General features: G+C 34.4%; 3 protein-coding genes across 5 annotated transcripts; 1 reads left to right on the top strand and 2 right to left on the bottom strand.

Annotated features, from left to right (window-relative positions):
- Positions 1-145: 145 nt before the first annotated feature.
- On the top strand, positions 146-5,281 carry LOC125224388 (histone acetyltransferase of the MYST family 1-like). Its single transcript, XM_048127784.1, has 9 exons — positions 146-444; positions 836-924; positions 1,118-1,177; positions 1,707-1,916; positions 2,162-2,230; positions 2,938-3,099; positions 3,969-4,062; positions 4,603-4,745; positions 4,827-5,281. Exons 1-9 carry the CDS (start codon positions 174-176, stop codon positions 5,028-5,030), a joined length of 1,302 nt encoding a protein of 433 aa, XP_047983741.1. The 5' UTR covers positions 146-173; the 3' UTR covers positions 5,031-5,281.
- A 745-nt stretch (positions 5,282-6,026) lies between these two features.
- On the bottom strand, positions 6,027-6,928 carry LOC125185277. The gene has a single exon (XM_048081786.1). It carries the CDS (start codon positions 6,823-6,825, stop codon positions 6,316-6,318), a length of 510 nt encoding a protein of 169 aa, XP_047937743.1. The 5' UTR covers positions 6,826-6,928; the 3' UTR covers positions 6,027-6,315.
- A 5,527-nt stretch (positions 6,929-12,455) lies between these two features.
- LOC125217717 (vacuolar protein sorting-associated protein 9A-like) lies at positions 12,456-16,701 on the bottom strand. 3 transcript variants are annotated; one of them, XM_048119238.1, is made up of 6 exons: positions 16,516-16,701; positions 15,690-15,837; positions 14,947-15,117; positions 13,943-14,122; positions 12,660-13,534; positions 12,456-12,497 (listed from the first exon to the last, which is right to left on the bottom strand). In XM_048119238.1, the coding sequence occupies exons 1-5, from the start codon at positions 16,623-16,625 to the stop codon at positions 12,674-12,676; spliced, it is 1,470 nt and encodes a 489-aa protein (XP_047975195.1). In that variant the 5' UTR covers positions 16,626-16,701; the 3' UTR covers positions 12,456-12,497; positions 12,660-12,673. The 3 variants fall into 3 exon arrangements, with proteins under 3 accessions (XP_047975195.1, XP_047975194.1, XP_047975196.1); XM_048119237.1 differs by having other exon boundaries at positions 12,456-13,534; positions 16,516-16,700; XM_048119239.1 differs by lacking the exon at positions 16,516-16,701 and adding an exon at positions 16,401-16,460 and having other exon boundaries at positions 12,456-13,534.
- Between the last annotated feature and the right edge of the window lie 230 nt (positions 16,702-16,931).

The raw sequence follows: 16,931 nt of genomic DNA, 5'->3' as shown, positions 1-16,931 counted from the left end.
CAATATTTATTCAAAAAATATGACATCAAAGAACTAAATAAGTGATTAAAAATATTTGGACCTGATCACAATTTTCTCCATAATTGGGCCCAATATTGAAGCCCATTAAGTAAGAAGGTAGAGGAATCAGGTGAAAATACAGAAAACTCCCTGCAATTTGGGGTACCGGCAAAATGGTTTCAATTGATAACACAAATTCCGCCACCGCCAAAGCGGCCATGGCTGATGTTTCCGCCGCTTCTCCGGCGCCGGAATCCAACGGTTCTCAAGCGGAGTTCGACGCATATCGGAGGAGGAAATCATCAATTCTGCCCTTGGAGGTCGGTACGCGCGTCAATTGCCGGTGGCGCGACGGAAAGTATCACCCTGTGAAGGTTATAGAGCGCCGGAAGCTTTTCTCCTGTGGAGCCCACTATTATGAGTACTATGTTCACTACACCGAATGTAAGAAATATATGTACACATGTTTTTAAAAAATCTTAGCTATGTTTAGAATTGAAATTAATTAGTTAATTTTTAATCAGAAAAGGCTGTGTTCTGCTATATGTAGTTTGTTGTTGAGTTATTGTGGCATTTTCTGGTGGTTATTTGTAAGCACAGTGTTGAATTACTGAAATTGGAACAATTTACGAAATTCGCTACGAAGTATGTTTAATTCCAATTCCTGTCAGTTTGGGCATATTCATTTCTTTTCAGGCATTTGCATTCCTTGTAGCTCGTGGATTTGAATAAGAGAATGCTTGTTTGTTGCCAGAGCTTCAGTAGAAACGTGTATGTTTCATGTTTGTGTAATTCTGTCTGGTTTATGCCGCGCACTTTTTATTTTCTTGGACAGTCAACCGTAGGCTTGATGAATGGGTCGACCTTGATCAACTGGATCTTGGCTCTGTAGAAACTGATGTTGATGACAAGGTTGAGGACAAGGTACTGCTTTCCAGTTCTTGACCCGTAGTTTGCACTTAAGATGATTATATTTAAATGAATAACCTCAAGCTTAAGTTCACATTCGGATTCATAGAGATTAGAACTATCTCCTTTTAAGGACCTTGTTGTACTGGCTTATTCAATGACACTGAAATTTCTCCATCGATAGTCTGCTTATGTGAAAATATCTCAGGTAACAGGCTTGAAAATGACGCGTCATCAGAAGCGTAAGATTGATGAAACGCACATAGAGGTATCGTCGATTTCTTTTTGTTAATCAGTAATCACCATGCACTTACATGAGGTTTTGTGAGTATTATTATGTTATCCACGTGTAATGTCATTCTTCAATCTTCATAGAACTATTGATTTCTTATCATGGAGCCATTGTTGTATATGCATTGTTTGAACATGTATGCCTTGATTAATAGCTATGTAAAATCAGTTTGGGTTCGGATGATGCTTGTATAGAATAACGGGCATCAGGTCTTGTTGTGATTCTCGCTGGTTTCCTCTTTTCTTTTGTATGGAAGCTTTTCAGAGGGCTAAGTATTACTATATCATTTCTCATTGGTGTCCTAGGAAAGGGCTGAAAATGATATTCCAATCAAGTTTACGTCAACTAACTTGTTTGGTGTATGTTGGGACAAGTACAAGTTTACTCATACGAAGGAGTTAAAATATCATATCTTCTAACAGATTGAAGTTTTTCACCCTCTGTACTTGAGTTACCTCATTTTTTTTGTTTTGAATGCTAAGAACTTTTGGTTAAATTTACATAGGGCCACGAGGAGCTTGATGCTGCTAGCTTGAGAGAACATGAAGAGTTTACCAAAGTTAAAAATATCGCAACGATTGAACTTGGAAAATATGAAATTGAGACTTGGTACTTTTCCCCGTTCCCACCTGAATACAATGACTGCACAAAGCTGTTCTTTTGTGAATTTTGCCTGAATTTCATGAAACGCAAAGAACAGCTTCAAAGGCACATGGTAAGCTTTCTTTTTCTCAGCTGTTCATTTATCCTCATTCACTTGTGTGTTTTGGTTTGAATTAACTCCAGTGGTCCAGTAGGAAGTTCTTGTTACATATCTTCTACATCCAGTCAACTACTTAGAGCATTCTATTTATGATTCTGATAAATCTTCCAAAAACTGACCCATGCTGAGGAGATACTTTTATTATTTTCTAAGTCAAGCCTTTTCTGCAGTTACAATATTTATATTTGTATTTGCAGAAAAAATGTGATCTTAAGCATCCTCCTGGTGATGAAATATATCGACATAAGACTTGGTCAATGTTTGAGGTAAATATTGCGTTACTTTGGAACTTAACTTGAAGGAAACAATTATGAACTACTAAAACCCCTGTTATTTAAGTGCAGAAAAAGTTTTTGGTTGCGTTACTTTGGAACTTAACTTGAAGGAAACAATTATGAACTACTAAAACCCCTGTTATTTAAGTGCAGAAAAAGTTTTTGGCATGACATGACCAATAAAAACCCATGTGTTTTGCTTCCCTTAAGGAATAATTCTAGCTCTTATATTCAATGAATCAGTATCTTTAAAAACTCTCCCGCTATTGCTTTCCTTCATTATGTTAGGACTTTCTATCTAATAAGATGAAACATCCGATAAATAATTTTCCCCTTAAAATGATGGATCTCACTCAGAGAGCTTGAAACAAATTGGATGCTCTTATTAACATTTAAAGAATTCTTATTCCAAAAGTTCCTCTAAGCATTTCTTATCTAAGCGTCTTTTTTAGAAGTAAGGGTCTTATTTGGAAGTGAAATGGGCATTTCCTCATTCCTTTATTTGATAGTTGTTTTCCTGGAAATTTCATATTTCAACGTTATGCTTGGCTTACATCATTCTCATTTATGTTAGGACATGATGTGTCTCAGTCTTACGTTATTTTTATCTTGTCTTCAATGCATGCCAAATGCCCGAATCCCTAAGTTGACACCATTTTTAATAAGAACCAGAATCTGAATTTAAATTGTTATAACAGGTCGATGGGAAAAAGAACAAAATTTATGGGCAAAACCTTTGTTATCTGGCCAAGTTGTTTCTCGATCACAAGACCCTGTACTATGATGTAGACCTGTTCTTATTTTATGTGCTATGTGAATGTGATGATCGGGGATGCCACATGGTGGGCTACTTCTCTAAGGTAACTCTTCCCTTTCGAAAGTTAATCTCTATTTTTTGCTGCCACTTGTATCATCTGTAACCATTGTTTATGAGAGATGAGTTCTTATTGAGTAAAGGCATAGACAATAAAATAGAGAATTTGGGAATTACACGGGTTTTAATGTGAAATTGGTAAAGTAGTAGAGAGATAGAAAGAAAAGTGATTGGAGTTTGTTAATGGAGAATGGGGCCCACCTCATTCAAAAGAAAAACTTACTAAAAATGGAGGTGGAATAATTTGGAGGACGATCTAAAATGGCAAAAGTGGACTAACTTTTGGGTACGGAGGGAGTATCATAATATTGAAATAACATAACAAGTCTACCCAGTGTAATGCTAATTATAGGTGAGGGCCTGCCCAAGAAGGCTGAATTTCTAATGAGATCCTTCCATGCTAGGTGACTTCTACTCCATCCCTTAGTTTGATAAATCCTAACTCTAGGCTGTGGACATAGACCACATAATCTGCCTGTTCCTTGATTCTAGATAACTATCTAAGGAATATAAGGAAAGGAATAACTATCTAAACAATAATGAAAGGTTATTTGAATCAATTTACTTTGCTAACAAAATAAAAGATTCATAAGATATCATCTTATCGAGAAATAGTCTCTACCTAGTTCATTCACTTATGTCGTCGTATGCTGTTTTCACTTGCCATCAATGGTCACCGTCTTCATCACGTAATAGCGTTCCTGTAAATTGATTTCTTCATTTACTTAATGTTAAATTGTTAATGTACCTAATGGATTATTCCATAGTATAAAGGATAAGATTTTTGACATTTTTGTCTGAAGTGATATTCAACTTCTATATAGTGCAGTAATATTTTCATCGCTTGATGTACAGGAGAAACAATCAGAGGAATCTTACAACTTAGCTTGTATCCTCACTCTTCCTCCTTATCAAAGAAAGGGCTACGGGAAGTTCCTGATTGCATTTTGTAAGCTCATTATTCATCATTGTGCTTATTTTCTGGACTTCATATAAATGGAAACGAATGTACACATCTCTATAGTGTTAATGAGAGTGAGTAAAGGGGTACAAATACAATAACTGATGATAGAACACGAAACTTTTACTGAATCAGAGAACAAAAATGAACTAATGATGGCATTTAACCTTTCTATGTACCTCAAGGTCCTTACAAAAAAGAAAAACTTCTCTACAGGTAAATACAAATACTTATATGAAAACTCGTTTTTATGGTGCCAAGCTCTTAAAATATTCTGCTTTCTGGACCCTTATCAGCAATCTAACATGCTGATCACTCACAGTGTAACGTTGTGAATATATCTTTCTTATAAAGTTCTGATAGATGGTGTTTCCCTTTTGTGTTTTCTTGATTAAGTTGGTGAGAAAGATTATTGTGCTAATAAGGAGTTCTATTGGATCTTATAAATGAAAATAATGTAAGAGTGAATCTACTTGAATATCTTTTTGTATATTCAGAAAGATATAAGTGCCTCCTGGAATGGTGCAGCTTATGAACTTTCGAAGAAGGAAGCCAAAGTTGGAACACCAGAACGACCCCTCTCAGACCTGGGCCTATTGAGCTACCGAGGATACTGGACGCGAGTTCTTCTAGATATACTGAAAAAACACAAAGGCAATATCTCCATTAAGGTTAGTATCAGTTGGCTGCATCCATTTAAGCTATCAATCCTTCCCTCTGTCCTTACTTCCTCCTTCCCGTTGCTTTTCCAGGAGCTCAGTGACATGACGGCCATCAAGGCAGAGGATATCCTGGCTACTCTTCAGAGCTTAGAGTTGATCCAATACCGGAAGGGACAGCATGTGATCTGCGCGGACCCAAAGGTCCTGGACCGTCATCTCAAAGCTGCAGGCGGAGGCGGTCTGAATGTCGAAGTCAGTAAGTTAATTTGGACTCCTTACAAAGATCAGAACTGATCTTAAAAGGGAAGGAATCTCCATTTCCCCCATTTCTCACTCCAGTTGAAACTGTATAGAAAAACACCTGTGGTAACGTGCTAGCAATTTCTTAAAAGAGTGTATGTATCTGATTACTACTCTAATTGCATCTAATTACTAGTATAAACTTAGATGGTGATATGTTTGTCTCCTATTTCATGCCTAGAGCTGGCAATCTGTGTGTTGTCATTGTGTCTTTTGCTAAATCGGTTTCTTTTTATTGGCTGCCATGTTCGTTGTGTTTGATATATACACATCATGTTTTGTGCTTTATGGTTGTCCGTTTCATATCTATCCGTGCGAGTTGTATTATAATGGGTCTTGTTTTTTCCGTTTCCTCTCTATTCTCTCATATACTTCATACACTATTTTTTAAAATTAAACAATTACTATTATTTTCAGGAAAATTCAGAACAAATCTAATCTAATTACACTGAATGTCGTCAGGACACTAATTTGGAATTTAATTTCAAATGACTATTTTATGTGTTGCACATTTCGAACACGTGAAGTCGTTGATGTTTGGTAGATTATAATTCAATTGTTGGTTTGAAAAACATTACGCCGCGTGATGATTATGGATTATGCTAGTTAAAGAGTGAATTTTGACTTAACTTTATCCCTATCATTTAACTTTTATTTATTTATTTTAATCTTGGCTCAGGAGTCGGGACTTTCTTCGAACATACCTACAAGTAAAGTTATCATTGCAGAAATAGTCCCGTGCCTTCTCGTTCAAAATTTGAAAGAATCAGAAAATCAAAATCTCTTGAGTTCACTTTACAACTGTTACACTATTTTATTGCTTATTGCTTATACAAAGATAACTATTCTCTACCACCAACAATTTTCTAATTCAAAATTTTCCAAACATTATTATACTATTTTTATAACTATTATTATTATTATTATTATTTAGAAATAAATTAGTAAAACAAAGGGATATACACGAAAAAGAGAATAAAGTCCACTATATTGTACAAAATGTGGGACAACCTTAATTTGAACCCAAACATGAAACCCCGACTATCGCTGTCAAAAACCGGTCTGTTAAAAAAAGCTAGAAAAAAGAATTAAAGAAAAGAAAATCTTGTAGTAGTATTATGAAGTAATTTACATGAAAATCTCCAAACTGAATTATTGGATCCATTATACATTGATCAATTGTATAGTAGCAATGTAGTATATTCTAAATTAAAAGTATAGCATATAGTAAAAGATTGAAATGAGATTGTGTGAATATTGTGAGTGTGAACATATAATATCATACTGTGATCGGCGGCGGCGGTTGAAACTTCTTGGTCGGCAAATGAATGGGCTGAATATGCATGCTTTTCACCCCATCAAATCTCCTCCTCCACAAATTCACCTCCACCGCCGCCGCCGCCGTCTTGACCACCGGTAGCGGCGGATCCATCTTGCTAATGTCCAACTCCGCCTTAACAGTAGCGCATAATTCTTCCTTCCCCACCGCTCTTGTCGAATCTCTCCGGCAGCTTCTGCTCCCACTTTTCCGGGGGAGAAGGGTTTTGGTGGAGAAGTGTGAGTTTTTTCTGGGCTTGGTGGAGTGTTTGTGGGCGGCAGAGGGGTAGCCGGTGACGCGGCTGTTGCGCTTGACTTGGCCAATGCAGCTGACTCTCGGGGAGGTGGGCTCGGCGGAGATGGGAATTGTGTTGAGCTTGACGTCTTTGATGGATAAGCGGCAAAACATGGGCAAGAAAATGCTTTTTTGCTCGTGAATGCTTACTTCATTTTTATTATTCCCAATTCCCATTTATTGTTCTTCAATCTTGCCTTGCTGGTGATCAACAATTCAAGAGAGAGAGAGAGGGGGAGATCTGTGTAGCTACACACAAATATTTATATAAATGTAACTGAAACATACTTTACTATATTTAAAGGCTCAGGTGTTGGAAGAGAAACTGTTGTGCTTTATTTGCATTTACTATTAATTACTCCTACAAACCAGATGGAACACTCTCTTTCTTTAAATTTTATTTTGTGTTTCTATTTTAAAATAAAAAATTAAAGCTGAACTTTTTTTTTTAGGTATGAAAATGGAAGTCATAGTGAGCAGCTGGTAATTTTGGAGGTAAATTAATTGTTTAATTCTCTGTAAATTATAACAAGTGAAATTTGGTTATAATACCACAATATTATTGGTTTATGGTTTAACATTAATTTGACATTTTTGCTGTCTGTATGTGTTGAAAATTAAGTTAGAAAATCACTAGTGCCTTTGAATTTCTCCCACGCCATTCATTTACCTAAATCACTAACATATAGTAGTATAATAATTTCTTGGAATGGGAGAATTTTTTATCTGAAAACTGATTTAATTTGGAGTCTTATATATTTATATACTACTAGTATTATCTATATGTCGAAATCAGTATTAGATCTTTAGTTTAATGGAGTAGTATCTGTATATACTTCACAAAAAAAAATTATAGAGTAATTAAGGGCATGCTATTATTTAGACCTACCAGAGCATGCACATCCCCTACTAAAATTACTTTCTAAAGTAAGTAGTATTTTACTTTAAATTTTTATAATAGATTACTTGAAACTATTATGCAATTCTCAGAATCAATTAAATAAAGAAAACCTAGTTTACTTTAACAATTTTTTGTGTACTCATTATTAAAACCAAGTCTTCACGTCGTTGGATTTTCTATGGTTCTAATTTAGTGAAACAAAATACAAATTATAAGAAAGCAACTTATAACCTCGAAGAAAATAAAATGATGAGTCGAAGAATGCGAGAGTTAGATAATGGTGAAGCGTGTTAATATTTCTCTGTCTCAAAGGTAGCTTTAAGGCCAAATGACTTCATAAATTGCTCAACTATGATGGCATGTAATCAAATAGTTACAGCAAGAGGCTATACCCCTATATTATTAACATATTTTCTCATAATTACAGGCAATTTATATGTATACATATTGATAGAAATCCATGGGTTCCATCCTAAAACCAATTGGTGATAGGAGGAAGGTCCATGAGACTTATATACTAGTTTCAGTTTTCTCTTGACACCGATGTGGGACAGTCATATATTATATTTTTAGTTTCAATTGCCAACACCCTCCCTCAAACCCTTCAAGGTGAACCTTGGAGGGGTTGGACTTTTTCTAATCGATTGGACAATCGGCCCAATTTTTTTCGATCGAAGAAGAAGAAGAAGAAGAAGAAGAAGAAGAAGAAGAAGAAGAAGAAGAAGAAGAAGAAGAAGAAGAAGAAGAAGAAGAAGAAGAAGAAGAAGAAGAAGAAGAAGAAGAAGAAGAAGAAGAAGAAGAAGAAGAAGAAGAAGAAGATGATGATGATGATGATGATGATGATGATGATGATGATGATGAATCAACCAAATTAATCCCATTACTTTTGGTGAAATACTTAAAACCAAATTAATCAAATCCATCTATTAGAGAGTAGACAAAGAGATAACTTGTAGCAATTTAAATCATTCTCATCCCAACAAAGTAATTAATCAAGATCCATATTGATATCGAATTTGTAATTGGTTAATTGATGATATTTCTCTTTATATATCCACGTCATGAGAAAAAAAGGTATGGAAAACTCTTGAGTGAGCAATGTGAAAAAAGTTGGACAGTCTACATAATAGTGTCTTTAGTCATGCAATAAAATAATATAAGTATGGAGCAATGTTGAAAGTGATATAGACATTACATGAACTTCCAAATGAAAAAGAAAATGAGTGTTGTTAATGGCCTCTCATTTCTCGTGGGCAACATTGTTTTGTATTTGTAGTGGACCTATTATATATACCTTTTTTTATTGTTATCACTTATCATCTTTAATTTGAGCAAAGGAAAATGTTCCAAACTCCTCATGCATTCACCATTTCCATCTTTGCATAATATCATGAGACGAATCAAGATTCGTAATTTATCATATATACATATATATTTATAATTACTAATGTTATGACAAATAGGGTAATTGTGAATCGAGAAACAAAAGAACGTAAATAGACACAGAATTTACGTGGTTCACTAACGTTGTGTTAGCTACGTCCACGGGCAAGAACGGATAACAAATTGTGTTATGACTGCGGTTTTCAGATTATGGCTGCAGATTGGATCTGATTGAATTTCAGATCACAGAATTATGTGCCCTACTCCCATATAAATAGGTACACATAAAATCCTATCATAATTCGAAAACATAATCCTATTTCAATTAGGAAACACAATCCTATACAGATTCAAGACATACTAACAACTAATATCGATTAGAGCATAATTAATTATGTTTCAATAACATAAATAAATAATTGAAACTTATAAAAATAAAATTTGATTCAAACAAGGGCATGCATGCAGTCACTCAAATATACACAATAATAGTACTCTTTTTTTTTTATTATTATATTGATTCTTTAATTTGTCGAGTGCATGCATCGTACATGTGACGAAGAGAATTTCCTCATTTATTTTAGAAATAAATAATTAAGAATCGCCCTTATTAAAGAGTTTTCAATATTGTGAGATATTTCTATATATTTGACCAAAAAGTAAAAATTAAAAAAATAAACGTAATATTCAGAAAATGATGTATTTAGGGTCCCAGTTTTAGTTAGCCTAAAATGGCCTTTTATATAAAAGTCACTGTTAGATGTGATTGAAAGTCAAAGCGTTTGGCTGGTGAAAAAACAGTTAGGAACGTAGGATTATAATTTTGTACACCTAATATTTCCCCATAATTTAATGATAAATTCAAAATCTTGAACCAAAATTTCTTTGTTCATACATAGCTTGCTAATCTAATAATGTAATTATGATCTATATACTAATTAGATCAGTTAGATGATTAGCTTTATTGATTACGTATGCAATAGGGGTTTTGGGCGCACAAAAAATTGAATTGCGATTTTTGGGAGAAATCAGGTAATGAGGAAATTAAAATTCAGTTTTGATTATGTACAAGATAATCATCAATAAAATGGGACGTCGTTTCATTTGCCGAGTCAGTTTCAATTTGAGGAAAAAATTATTTTGATATAACCAACAAACTATAAAAAGTTTTTTTTTATTAAAAATCAGAATTCGTTCAAAGTTGGTATATTTACACGCCATTTATAGCCCTATTATTTAGGATGAATTGAGAAAATTGAAGGCGGGTTAGGTAAATTGTACTACTAATTAGTTTTCTTTATAGGCTGCTTTGTAATTTAATGTTAAAATTAATATACTCGTCTTAAATTAGTATAGAAATACATTCATATAATACTCATTTGTTTATTCTTTTCCGCTCAGAAATTTTGATCACAATATTAATGGATCTACATAATAAATTATACTTATGCAATATGGTGGAGTAAATGTATTTTTTCTATATATTTAAATCTGTTTTTTTTTGGTGGGAAATAGTACTTGGAATTTGGAACTAAAAACGTCAAGACAAAGGGAAACACCTCTGAGCCAACTAACGATTTTGTCAACATATGGATGGCACGTGATAAAGTATTCATATGGACCCTTTACTCATTGCACAAAATGTGACGAAATTAAAATTTTAATTCGTACATATATAGATATACTACATGTTATGCAACATAGATTATGTGACTCTCTATGTAACCACATTTGTAAAAACCAACTTCGTTTAGTTCGCATTACCACTCAAATAAATATATACTCCCTCCGTCTCAAGATAAGTGACCTACTTCTTTTGGGCACGAGATTTAAGGAATGGTATTTAAATAAGTTAAAGTGGAGAGAGTAAAGTATGAGAGAGGGAAAAGTAGAGGAGAGAAGAGAGAATAAAGTAGGTGGAGAATAAAGTAAGAGAGATATTTTTTGCTAAAAATGGAAATAGGTCACTTATAGTGGGACACCCAAAAAGGAATACAAGTCACTTATCTTGGAATGGAGGGAGTACATTATACTGTAACTCCTATTATAAGATCTTAAACAGCTAATACAACCCTACTATGGAAAATAGCTAGCCCCCATGCCAACTAAAAAAAATGTACTAACTAAATAGAAAAAAAAATGTGAAATAGTAGTTAAGTACTGTAACTTTTGTTGACTAATGTATAATTAATTGTGCTAATTAATAGTGTATATTAGATTAGGGCTATTTTGTCTTAGCAAAGGAAGCAAAAAGTAGCCTAAACTTTTGTAAACTTTGGTGACTCATCTCCTTGCTTTGGTTAAACACATCTTGCTCCAAATAAACCCATAAAGATGATGACATATATCTCAAAGTGAATATTGGAATATATCAAACATAATCATTAAAATGTAAGCGAAAGAAATATTAAACTAATCAAATTAATAACCCTCATAAAGTATAAGTGTATAACTAAGAAATGCTTTAATTAATTGGTGGACACTTGGCTTTATAACCTTGGTTAGTGCTAACACAGTTATAAAATCATTACTTCATAACTTTATTTCTAATTATCCTAATCTTGGGGCTGAAATTAGGCAAAATTATGTGTAAACCCTCAAGAAATAGAAGAAATTCAACTCTTTTGAGAAAATAACAATTATTCTAATTTCGAGTTATTTAAATTATTTTTATAGTTTTTATTATTTGTTTGATTTAATTGTTGAACTCATGAGAACCACAGTTTTTCAATCTATCCTCAATTGAAGTAATCATATTGCAGTTGCACTACAGTCACTTCTCATAAATAAAATAAACAAATAAAGATTCTTGTTTGAACCCTTTTTATGGGGAGCATTAAATCTCAAATCTATGTGACATTAATATAAATAGTAGAATGGTGCTCGTGCACATGGTTACTAAATTAGAAGAAAAATAATGAATGATTAAAAGAACAAAATGCACTAACATATGATATTCTGCCAGATTTTGTTCTTGGAATAATTTAAAAGAACATCATATTATTTCCTTGGAACATGCACTGCATCCATGCACACACCATATATATAATCTAAACTTTTGAATTTATAAAAAGCCAACAAAATAATAATTGCAAAAAATTGTTGCAGTGGTTGAGAAAAAAATATTTAGCTTATATTATCTGGTAGCTGGAAGATGAAATAAAGCTCATGTCCAGATTGTAGAAAAAGCTATGTTTGCTAGTTGTCTTTGCTTAACTTATTCAACTCTACTGATTGTTCTTTCTTACTCTCTTAGACTAATAAACAGGGAAAATGTTTTCTTTTTGCATTTATTTATCATTATCTAACTATTATCCAATCAACAACAAGACAAACAAACATGAAGCGGATTACTATTAATTATTAATAGGAACAGTGATAGGGAAAAAAATTCCACTTTATTTTCTTTTTCTCATTTTATACCTCAGCAAATGAATTAAGATTATCCATGAAGCTTAAAAATAAGATGAGAAAACTATCCATTTTGTTTTAATTTTCAAAGCACAGTTAAATAGAGGCATACTCACCATAGACTGTGATTCTTTTATAACAATGGTCCATATTCCTGTAAGTACAAGCAAGTTCTAAGCAAATTGTACAAATAATCACAGCTATAGCATATCTTAATTTACGCAAAAATATGAGAAAAAAAAAAAAAGAACTGGAAGAAGAGTAGCTCCTTTGAACAAAAGTTGGAACCAACTGCATAATACATAATTGATCAGACCTGCATAATTGTCATCATTGAGGATTCTGATTTTCATTTCCTTCCTCCGCTTGAGGTGCAGGAGCTGTTTTTTCCAGCATCTTCGGCTCGGTATTTTCCGGCCCAGCATCCGATGATTTGGGCGACTCACTGGCTACACTAGGAGGGTCATTTTTGGTATTATCAATTGCATGGTCTGTTATGTTTTCTGGTTCCTTTGCAGCTTCAGGCTGCTCTAAGTTATGGTGTTGAGAATTTGGTAATGAAGGACTAGGAGATGGGTTGGTCACACCTAATCCTTTAGCAAGGCTAACATACTTGAACACTAGTTGCTTATAGTTGCCTAGCAGATCTTCGACATCACCAACTGTCAAATCACCAGCCTGGGAATACAAGAAAGGGAAATCTTGAAAGACACGGCTTACCTCGTCTTCCTTCAACAGCATGCCAGCTCCTCTATTTTCGAGGTCTGAGATTGACGGGATCTTATTCAGCGACGATGATGTATCACTTCCATCTTGCTCATTGATCCTTGATTTGGTTTTGGATGACTCGACATGATCCCGTATAGTATTAGCAGGACCTTGATGTCGCCTAGAACTCAAAAGTGGTTTTGGCTCCATGGATTCTTCCCCCTGAAGTGGTTCAAAATTCTGATCTGCTTGACTGTGAACATCTGAGTTCTCAGAGAGGCCAAACAGCAGCTGTTTTGCTGATTCCATGTTGTTTTCGAATTCAGATTCGTCCATTGAAAGAGCTTTAGAATCCATGTTCATGATAAAAGACTCCACAGAAAGCATGTTTGTGAAGAAGTAAGCTGATTCTGCTACCAAGCGCGTTTGTCGTCTGAACCGTTGTATGTATGATAAGTTGGAGTGTAACTGAGGTGGGTTTGCCTGAGCAAGAAAGTCATTACTCAATTGATAGGGAAGAAAGTTCATATGCAATTTATGCATCTACTGAAAAACAACATCAATATATCTTTAAAGCATAAGTTCAGGCCGTTGTCTAGTTAAAATGTGCAAGCGAAGCAACCCTAAAATTCACTCTATCAGAAACATAACGTTCAGCATCTAAAGTTAAAATAAAATAGAATATTTTTTGAGAATCCAAGTAGCTAGAGAAATGAGGATTTCCGCTGCCTTAATGAAATGTTTTAACAATAATGGCATGATGTGAGTAGTATTCACATTATTTTTCCTATGTGTCACAGATTGAAGAAGTTGATTAATTTTTAGTGATCACCATCAACCACACAGCAATCCTAAGAACGAAAAATGAGAGGGTACAGAAACAAATATTACCTTTATGGTGACATAAATGAGAACTGGGAGAAACTCATCGGCTCCTGGATGATCTCCTTTAGATGCAAGGGAGGCATTGACCAAGAGGTTGCTGATAACTTTACAGCAGTTTAGAATGCAAACAAGCTTGTCCCTCGGCGCCTTGTACATGTTAATCTTTTGCAGCTCTTTCTGGGCAAGCTGCCAGAATAGTATAATAACTGTTACTGGACTCAGACTTTTCGTGAAGAATATAAATGAGTAAGGTTCGTCATTCTAGTTAAACTGTTGTACATCACAACATCTCAAGTTAAAAGCAAGGAGATGCATAAAACTCTTTTTCTATCACATGAGACTTTAATTCCCCCACAAAGTATTTTTAAGCTATTACACTTTCATTTTGTCAACAGAAGCAGACCTCTCAACGACTTTGGTCGTTCATCAATCTGTTCATAAAGTGTAAATGGATCAACATGAAGAATCATTTATTCCAATTGATTGACTAATAATCAATTCAGGTAAATTAATAATGACATGATGTTAATGAAGGGAAAAACAAAATAAACCAAATCTGGTAGAGAAGAGACGTTAGATACTACTACTATAAAAGAAAGTCTAACAGTTCAGATCACCATGTTCTACATTCTGGTTTCAATTGTCAAGCCAAAAAATCAAATATTGCAGATTGTTGCTGAGAGATAAAATGTAAAAGCCCCTAATAATTTTCTTTTTCTACATATATCATCCCAGTAATCACTATTAGTGTCATGGTGGGTATACAGATTCAGTAATCACTAGTACATCGACGACGCCAAGTTATTCTCCTCCTCTCTGTTTCAGCTAATTTTATGGACATTCAACAGTCAATCCCCAAGAGCACACTAGAATTTTTTAATCGATAACTAAGTAATGCAAGTAAACTCAATTTATGGTTCCTATACAAGAAATGCACTTAAGAAGCATGTGTAAGTACTCACACACAAATAGTACACAAAAAGAGAAAATTAATTTGCCGATTCCCTCACCAGCCAAGAAGTTTCATTCTGAAATGTTGGCTTGATATCCAGATGTTCTGGCCGAATAAATTGTTGAACCAAAGCCATCTTCTCATGAAGCTGCTCGTCTGCTTTTACATCTTCTGGAATTGAAGCAAACACGCGAGTGAATAGCTTTGTCATAACATACTTCTCCAGCCCCTGCAATCAAAAAAACAATTTACGAAGATTAAGATCCTGTTCTGTCGCGTGATAACATCTGAAAAGTTTAGAAGAGGTAAAACAAGCAAGTCGATTCTATTTAGAGCAGCTATCCGATAAAATTACACATGCATATAAACAAAAAGGATGAAGAGAGAATGGTAGCACAAAATTAAAAAGATTTTTAAAAACTGTATATCTAAAGCAGTTCACTGAAATTTCTCATTTTTCTGAATCAAATAAATAATGTGAGAACAAGAGTAAAATTTAGGTGATATGATGACAGAAGAAAAAAGGTGTACAAAAATATATTTTCCACCAGTCCAGAAATAAATCCTCCAATACTAACTTGTACATGTGATTACTTCAACATGAAAACTAACTCATGCATGTAAGGTTAAGGAACAGAGCTAACTGCAGAATATGTTACAACCCAAACTTGCTCGGTTGCACCAGCCTCACAAAATCAAACAACAAACATATCTTGAAACAATCAACAATCATAGAAAATCCTATGTGACGAGCAACCTAATAAATATGAATTGGGTATCATTGTCACAAACGATACTCACTTCACCTGCACTCTCCAATTCCTCCTCTGAAGATCCAGCCCAAAGGGAGTGAGCCCTGAAGGCTACTTCCATATTGCCAAGGAAATCCTGCACAGCTGCACCGTCTCTCTCCTCATCTGGGGCGTTGTTCAAAAACGAGACTATAAAACTGCAGTCATTGACAGGAAAATAATTAAAGAATCAAATCCTCGAGATCATTTAATAGACCCCTTCTAGTTTCTTTTATTTATGCTTGTTTATATACCCAAACAGTTAAATAATTTCAAAGAGAAAGGACAATTACTAAATTACACATAACATCAAAGCCTCGGATGAATATAATACAAATCAGTATCAGCTTAATGTAAACATAAGATATGGTCTTCACTTAAGAAATCCAATAAGTTGATTTTACATAAAGAACTGAAATGTGCAAAAAACAAAGGCAATACACAGAATAGACAATTTTAGAGCAATAAATATGAGGCAGCAAACTGAAGCACAACAAAATCCAAATACAAGAATGAGAAGGCAATAAAATCCAAGCTGAGATTAAAAATCAGTTACAGTTTCCATTAAGCTGCAAACAATCAATAACTCAAGTCTGACTGAAAATTAAAACTGAAACAGATACAAAATCCAACTTGCAATATAAGAACTCAACTATCTTACACTAAATTAAAACAAAATTACTGAAACAGAACACACTCATCATAAATTGCGTTCAATCACCGAATATGCACAAGCTAAAGATCCAGCTAACAGCAATTAACACTAAAGAAACGTCATTCCCCTAAATTCGAAGTTCCTCAAATTCAACAATCAATCAGTGTGTGTGTGTCAACACCTTTTGATGGCTTTGACAAATTCGGCGGCGGAGGGATGGCGCATGCGCTCGAGGAAATCGTGCCACGTAAGCGGCGCCGTTGATGAGCCGAACACGTCGGAATTCTCCATCGCCGATCGAACGGATCGACGGCTGCGATTAATCAAAGTTGGGTACTTCTGAGTCAACGAATCAATAATGAAAACTAATCACCTGGAAATTGTGGGCCGGGCCTGCTCTCATTTTATTTGCTATTTTGTTCAAACGAATTCATTTTCGGGCCGGACAATGGGTCAAGCTCGGGCCCCACTCCATTTTTTATTTTGAATATGCATTGAGTAATTCTTGCAATAATTTTATTTACAATTAGCCAATTAGGTCTGAATGTGGTCTCTTAAACTAAAATTGGACTGCTAATCCGATTCATAATTATCATA

The sequence above is a fragment of the Salvia hispanica genome, chromosome 4 (assembly GCF_023119035.1).
Source record: "Salvia hispanica cultivar TCC Black 2014 chromosome 4, UniMelb_Shisp_WGS_1.0, whole genome shotgun sequence".
NCBI classification, from domain to species: domain Eukaryota; kingdom Viridiplantae; phylum Streptophyta; class Magnoliopsida; order Lamiales; family Lamiaceae; genus Salvia; species Salvia hispanica.
This window is presented reverse-complemented; position numbering and strand designations above follow the sequence as displayed.

Coding starts and splice junctions, on each gene's coding strand:
- LOC125217717 (XM_048119238.1), bottom strand. CDS start 16,625: ATGGAGAATTCCGACGTGTTCGGCTCATCAACGGCGCCGCTTACGTGG. Junction 15,118..15,689: donor AATTGGAGAGTGCAGGTGAA/GTGAGTATCGTT, acceptor TTTTGATTGCAG/GGGCTGGAGAAGTATGTTAT. Junction 13,535..13,942: donor TCATTTATGTCACCATAAAG/GTAATATTTGTT, acceptor TTTCTTGCTCAG/GCAAACCCACCTCAGTTACA.
- LOC125185277 (XM_048081786.1), bottom strand. CDS start 6,825: ATGGGAATTGGGAATAATAAAAATGAAGTAAGCATTCACGAGCAAAAA.
- LOC125224388 (XM_048127784.1), top strand. CDS start 174: ATGGTTTCAATTGATAACACAAATTCCGCCACCGCCAAAGCGGCCATG. Junction 445..835: donor CTATGTTCACTACACCGAAT/GTAAGAAATATA, acceptor TTTCTTGGACAG/TCAACCGTAGGCTTGATGAA. Junction 925..1,117: donor ATGACAAGGTTGAGGACAAG/GTACTGCTTTCC, acceptor AAAATATCTCAG/GTAACAGGCTTGAAAATGAC.